Raw genomic sequence first — 7,479 nt, forward strand, 5'->3', positions numbered from 1 at the left:
AATAATATAATTTATTTAACATGAATTAGAAAGCAGCTGCTGACAAATACAATTTACAAATTTTCTTTTGTTTATGAAAGGTAGGTTTTTTGTTGTTAAAATTCCAGTATGCAAATTTTAATATAAAATTATTAAAAAAACTATTGTTAAAATTTACTTTTTACACTATTTACAATTATTTACAAATTAATAAAGGTAGTCGGGATGTTTTGTATATGCCCTTGCATGTGTATTTGTGGTTTTTGGTAGAAAAAGTAGTGAAATTTCTTACAGCAATACAATATAAAAGTTTACTTCATTACCTACCAAAAACCACAAATACAGAATGCAAGAGCATATCAACTGCTAAGTGGAAGATCGACCTATCTCGGCAGCCAGCTCGAAAACATCCTATCTCAAAAAACTTTTCAATTCGTTTTTTAGAATTCGTTTCAAAAACGTCCTATCTCAGCACATTTTCAATACATTTTGAAGTTAGATAGGGCCTTTTTGAACCGAACTCGGAAGCGTTTTTTAATAAAATTCTGAAATAGGGCGTTCTTGAAAAGTTTTTTGAGATAGGGCATTTTCAAACTGGCTGCCGAGGTCGATCTTCCACTCCGCAGTCGATATACAAAAAATCCCGAATAGCCGTATTTAAATAACGTTTTTGAAATTTAGATTGGAAAGTTATTAAATTTTTATGTTACTTTTTTTTAGAGATTAATAATAAGATAATTAAATTAATTATTGTTAGATTTGTTATTATGTTTCATTTTTTTTATTACAATTTGTTTGTACCTATTGTGGCTTAGGAACACGTGCTTTCTGATTTCCGCAATGAGGTCAATTTTGGGCATACTCACAAACGCATCTGTTGGAAAAATATAAATGCATTACTTCCTGAAATACATAAGTCAAATAAACAATTAAAACATATTTACCGAAAACTAATTCTATTGTTTTTAGCCCCAGAAGTGGAGCTTTGTTGGCTTTGTACTCATAATTGTATGAAATGAGTAGAGTGTCGGCAAAAATGCTTCTCAACACGTGTTTCACACAACCCTTAGCACCCTTCAATTTTAAAGTTATGTTCAGCTGGAAAAGATTATAAAATTTATAAATACTAGATATGTACATAAATGCAATTATAAATATAAATGTAAATAATAAAATATAATATATGACTACATAAACGAAATATAAATTAACACCAATCGAAAGATCTTATTTAAAATAGTAAAACTGCATCTTTAACTAAAAATCGTCAAAATCTTTCACAGACAAGCAAAATATCATATGTTTACAGAGCGGTAAGTCACAGCAAAAACTGTTATTTAAAAGAAAATATTTAGTTGTTGAAAACAAATTTTTCAAAAGTTTGTGAACAGCGAAAAAGTAATTATATAATTAGAGCGTTCCAGATCGTCTACGATTTGCAGGATTTAGTCCAAAGTAGTTCCCATACGCCACGTTCACATAAGGTTTATCAAAGGCAAAAACAGCTGTTCCTGTAAAACCTGCAAATCCTAGAGTACGGGAACAAGCTAAATATGTATTTTGTTTTTTAATTATAATATAGTTCTCTTTGACGGTAAAATATGTTTTGTTGACATATGCTGTTTTGCGTGTTCTTGAAAGATAGTACAACAAAAATCATACAAACCATTTCCATAAATTTTCATGCCCATTTCCCGCTTTTTGATACGATTTGTAAAAATATTTCGAGTATGGAATTTTATAGTCCACTGAATTTTATTATAATAAGATTTAAGTTTAAAGTTTCTACAAATTTGCGGCATTTTTTAGATTTTCTTTTGTGTGATTGAGTTTATTTTTGTATGGGAGAAAGTAAGCCAATCCGTTCACAAAAAAATCGCATTTGTGAAAATTTCAAACTTGCATATTATTATACTAAAAATCAGTGGGCTACAGAATTGCACACTCAAAACATTTTTTAAAATTCGTATCAAAAAGCTGGAAAAGTGCATGAAAATTAAATTAAATTTTATCGAATTTTCCTATTATTTGTACAAAGTTTGGAACTTTGGTTTTTACGATTTTTGTTATACATACTATAAACCAAATTTTAATAAAAAAAAATTGCATACATATGTATATACGAATAAAAATTAATATGAGTAAAATAAAATGCATATATACAACTAATATGATATATACATACATTTGTATATGTGTATAAAAAACAATAAAACAAATTAGCAAAAATTACCATCGCATCGGAGTGTGGTTTGTTTCCCAAAAGATTCTCCAAAGTATTTAACTTTTCCTGGGATGATAGTGGAAGCATACTTTGAAGCAAAGTATGCTCTTTACTAATTCTTTACTGATTCGGGAAATACTTTGGCGAACTTTCGAGGTCACCACTTTGCACTCTCGCAGTAGCTGCCCTTGAGCTTGAACTTCCGCGCGTTTGGGCATCTGAAAAAAATAAATAAATTATTAAAGAATAATTTTAGCATTCATAAATATGTACATTGATATAACCTTTTCGGCCAGAGCATTTGCTATTCCGTCCACCTTTGACTCAACTCTTCCAATGGCGGCCATGACGCCATCAAACATTTCTTTTTGCCTCTCCAGCAGGTGAGACAAGGTAAATTGTTGACCTGTGTTGCTTGTTGTTGTTGTAGTGGCTACACCCGTGTTGGTGGTTACTGTTGGCTGGGAGACAAAGCGCTCCTCGTAAGGCAGTGCCACATGAAAGCGCTTTCTATGTAGGGCTACATCTGAAAGCGCAGGAATGTTTGATTAAAAACTATTAAACATATTGTAAATGTATATGTACAGCTACTCACACTCAAAGTGGGACACAGAGAAAAATTTGATGGTAGAATATTTAGAAGGCATAAAAAAATTGTCGATTAATTTTAAGCATTTTCATTTAATATAATTCAATTTATTAGAGAAATATATAGACAAAAAAAATAAAGAAATTCAAAAAATGCCATAAGAGCTTTTTAAAATTAGTCTTTTGTTATTCAAACTGCTTAAGGCGAAGCTCACACTCAAAGTGGGACACTACAGTTTCCATACATGTATTTTTTATAAAATAAGTAATTAATACTTCGTTGACTTTCCATTGCTCGCTATCACAGCTTGAAGGCGTCTCGGTATACTTTCCACCAACTTTTTACAGAATTCAGGTTCGATATTATACCACTCTTCTATTACGGCATCCTTCAGTGCGGCAATGCTTTTGGCCTTCCGTTTGGCTACCCTTTTTTTCAACTCTGCCCAGATATGTTCTATAACATTTAAGTCTGGAGACTGAGGAGGTGTCTCCATTACCTTTGGACAGTTATAGAGTAGCCAATTTCGTGCATTCCAGGACTTATGTTTGGGATCGTTGTCCTGGTAGAATACGAAGTCGTCTTTTATGCCAAGTCTTTCGGCGCTTTCTTTCACGTTTTCTTTCAGAATGTCAATGTAATACTTCGCATCCATAATTCCATTCACAAAATGTATTTTCCCAACCCCAGACTCTGACATACACCCCCATATCATAAGGGAGCCACCACCATACTTCACGGTTTTTTTAATGGCGTTATCCTGAAATTCAGCACGAGGCTTGCGCCAGGCAAATCTTTTTCCATCCGGCCCAAAGAGGTTTATTTTCGTTTCATCTGTAAAAAGAACCTACGCAGATATTATAAGAATCGAAAAAAGTTGGAAAAATTTACAACAAAAGTAATTACTTTTGACCAGAACGTTGCATTCTTATTTGCATGCTTTTGAGCGAAGGCGTATCTCAGCTGTTGGTTTTTCGCCGATATCAAAGGCTTTCGGCGGCAGGCTCTTCCGTGTAAATTGTTGCTCCTTAAGACTCGGCGGACTGTTTCAGCACTTACTTCTACGTTTTTTATCTCTTTTAAGCTTTTTTGGATGTCAACTGCTGATAAAAGCGGGTCGTTTTCAATTTGTTTCAAACAATATCGCTTATCCCGGTCGGATAATTTGCGCCTGTTCACGCAATTTCTTTTTTTATTTTCAACACTATTAGTGGCTTTAAAGCGTTTTATAATATTAAACACTGTACTTTTCTTCTTATTAACTATCTTTGCTATTTCTCGGATAGATTTGTTGTTTTTATAATTGTTTACAATAATTTGTCTTTCTTCAATTGTAGTTTGACCTTTTTGTGACATTTTGAAGAAATGAATATCTTACCACAATGAAATATCATAAAACACTGATTTTAGCTCGCAATTGCTGATCGCGAACATCAAAGATAGCGGTACTTCAAAAAAATGCACGTGTCCCACTTTGAATGTGAGCATTCGAAGCTTAGATGAAGATGTAGAAATGCAAATGTTTTTGTACTTACACTGTGAAAAAAAGAAAACACACAATTTCGGTAAAACCTTATTCTAGTGAAGTAAAATAAAAGGCAATTCTGGCAATTTCTCCAATATTTACAATGTGTATTTAATGCGAAGGATACAAAACTAGTATTTTAGTGCAGTGTCCCACTTTAAGTGTGAGTAGCTGTATGTATATTTTCGAAATACCTGTGTTGCTCGTGCGTGGTGGAGAGAGCGCTTCGGTATCTCCCAGGAACAGTGGTGACAAATCCATTGCTTCAAGAGAAGGAAAAAAAAAAGATTATGCAGAATCGGAACTAAAATAAACTTATTCGTATCAGGAATCCAAAAATAAAAATTCTACCTTCATGTTAAACTGTTACTACTGCGAATTATGACAACTACCAGTGGTTGAGTTCACTACTTCATAGCAGCAGTGGCACGGAAACGTGGATCAGCTATTGCAACTTCTCTACTTGAATAGATGAGAAGCAGTGTCAGAATCGGGAAACACAAGAAGGCCTTTCTTGTTTTAATTAGTGCTATGTTTCGTTGAGGCTATCATAATATTGTTGTATGTGCTATTACTCTGACTACAAATATCACTTCGTTCATATTTTAGTTCTCCTACCTGATCTGTGCCTCAACGAAACATAGAACCAAGTAAAACAAGAAAGGTCCTCGTGTGTTTTCCGATTCTGGCCGTGCTTCTTATCCATTCAAGTAGAGAAGTAGCAATAGCAGAGCAATGTTTCCATTTCCACTGCTGCTATGAAGTAGCAAACCCAATCACTGTTGTTGAACTATGCACTACACTTTGTAAACTATGGCTTCCAGAATGACCGCATTCACCAGTCCTAAATTTGAAAATATATGCACATAAAAAGGTATCGCATAATCGTAAGAAAGACTGTTTTCCAAAACATATCAGTTTTTAAGCGCACAACCATGAAATTCCAATTTACAACTTGTTGAACTGACTCGTTTTGGAAAACAGCCAAAGGCTGACCTACTACACTTTTTACATATTGTTTAGGCCTTCATGCAAAACCAAATGATTTACAGGTCGAACCACCCTAATGTAAAAGTGCATTGACTTGAGCCGACCACACAAACACACTCAGGCATATATACGGCCTACCTTTATTGCTACGCCGTTAGCAATAAATGTATTATTTCCCGTTGTAACATACTTTCGTTAAGTTTCCCCTCCGAGCAGTTGGCTGCCGGCGGGTAAACTTAACTTTGTCAAAGCGGGACCTTTTCACTTCATTCGAGCTATCAAGGAGACCGGACGACTTCAGCCATCACCCAGCGATACATTTTAAAAGGTAATCATATTGTACACCCACTGATTTATTTGATAATAAAGCCACTTGAAATTCAAGCTATTATACACTAACATGATTCAATTATTAAAGGTTTTGTAAGTAGCTTTTTTATAAAATTTGGCACTCCCACCCACAGGGATGGTTTATGGAAGCAGGAGAAAAAGGGGAAGAATTCAATCACACTTCCTAAAATGGGAGCTAAATTCCATAAAAAGGTGTGGATAATAGTAAATGGTGGTATTTTAAAACAAAAACGAATTTGATTTAATTATTTAATTTAAACAAGCTTATTTACATCGAATATAACCCCCGATTATTATTAAAAATAAATATTTCTATGTATATACTCAGGAAGAATTAAAAGAACACGCAGCTACTGAACGTCTGAGATAGGGAACGTGATCTACATCGTCAAAGGAGAAGTGGCGTAATGGGGCTTTCGCACGAGGCGATAAAAAAATATCAAAATATTCGCCATAAAAAGGCGTTTGCATTGTTCAACTTTGCATTCTACTTTTGGTTGAACGGCCTTTCAACTAATCGCTTTCAACAAAGTTGGTAGCCAGCCAACATTGGCCTCGTGCGTACACCTTCTAAGTGTGCAATTACATCGCGCCATTGACTAAACCGAGCTGTCGTGTGACGATTGGGCCTATGGATGCGGTTTGGCAATGTTATATTGCGTCAAAGTCTCATTCGGAGATACCAGGATTGTGTTGCGGAGGACAATAGCTAAATACCTTCGTTGGCTCATTTACCAAAACCATTGCACGCTTTACTTTACAGCGACTTGGCAGAATCAAGAGGTCTCCACGAATATCGACAAATACATTTCGGCATTTACGGGAATTTCGTCTCTTTAGCCTACATTGAATTTCTGTAGTCCAACGATTCTCACCCATTTTGTCTTGTTGGCGCCAGCGAATGAAGAACAAAAATTTCTTCAAATTTAAAAAGTAAAAATTTCACTACTAACAATTTAAAAATTTTCTTAAAACTTCCAAGAAATTTGGAAAAGAAATATCACTGTTATTGTTTTTAGGAGTAGGGTGGGAGTGTCATTGATAAAATTAGAGCGAGAGAAAGTTTTTCTTACAAAACCTTTCATTATTGAATCATGATACACTAATACACTTGGTTGTGTTTTTTCCATTTTCTTTTTTCAATTGACATTGGTGCCACTGCGGGAGTTGCGACCCATTGGTTCACCGATCGTTCATGGTCCAACTACGCCGGAATTAAAAGTAACCATCATTTATATATATTAAAAGGTCACGGAAGCACGCCCCAGACAAAAACGCCCCAGATTAATACACTTGATCGAGCAGACGTCTGTCCATACGAAATAATAAGGAGCCAAAGGACCGAGATACACGGTGCGGCAACAACACAAAAGCGCTCATATTACCACCAGCTCACCAGAAACCAACACAGCGACACATAAAGGCGCAAATCTGTCCAGCAAACAGCACAAGTCACCAAAAGTTCAAAAACTAATTACAAAGGTACGTGGTTGTCGTTTCAAGCACATTATTTTATGTATTTTTGGTGAAAACGCGATAAACACCGAAAAATTCGCGCACTTAAAAGCCAGTAATAACCGATAGTGATTTTGTGGAAAATCGTGAACAGTGAATTTCAATTATTAATATAATTTGTCAAATCATTAAACAAACGTGTGAGCATACCCACCATGCAAAGCATGAGAAATAGGCAACAATCGTCAATGGCAACTAATTGGAGACTCACCGATTTATTGCTGTGGTAACAAATCGGCAACATCACTTCATTCATGTAAATTTTGAATAAAAAAAGTTCTCAAAAATTCCGAAACTTATGAATAT

At 34.8% G+C, this 7,479-nt stretch overlaps 1 protein-coding gene across 2 annotated transcripts; it reads right to left on the reverse strand.

The window, feature by feature from the left end:
- Positions 1-754: 754 nt before the first annotated feature.
- LOC118755257 lies at positions 755-5,715 on the reverse strand. Of its 2 annotated transcripts, none has more exons than XM_036490107.1 (6): positions 4,669-5,715; positions 4,512-4,580; positions 2,488-2,729; positions 2,213-2,421; positions 924-1,053; positions 755-853 (listed from the first exon to the last, which is right to left on the reverse strand). In XM_036490107.1, the coding sequence occupies exons 2-4, from the start codon at positions 4,576-4,578 to the stop codon at positions 2,260-2,262; spliced, it is 471 nt and encodes a 156-aa protein (XP_036346000.1). In that variant the 5' UTR covers positions 4,579-4,580; positions 4,669-5,715; the 3' UTR covers positions 755-853; positions 924-1,053; positions 2,213-2,259. The 2 variants fall into 2 exon arrangements, with proteins under 2 accessions (XP_036346000.1, XP_036346001.1); XM_036490108.1 differs by having other exon boundaries at positions 924-1,077.
- Between the last annotated feature and the right edge of the window lie 1,764 nt (positions 5,716-7,479).

This window comes from Rhagoletis pomonella, unplaced genomic scaffold (genome assembly GCF_013731165.1).
Source record: "Rhagoletis pomonella isolate Grant_MI unplaced genomic scaffold, Rhpom_1.0 Rhpom_scaffold_05748, whole genome shotgun sequence".
Taxonomy (NCBI): Eukaryota; Metazoa; Arthropoda; class Insecta; order Diptera; family Tephritidae; genus Rhagoletis; species Rhagoletis pomonella.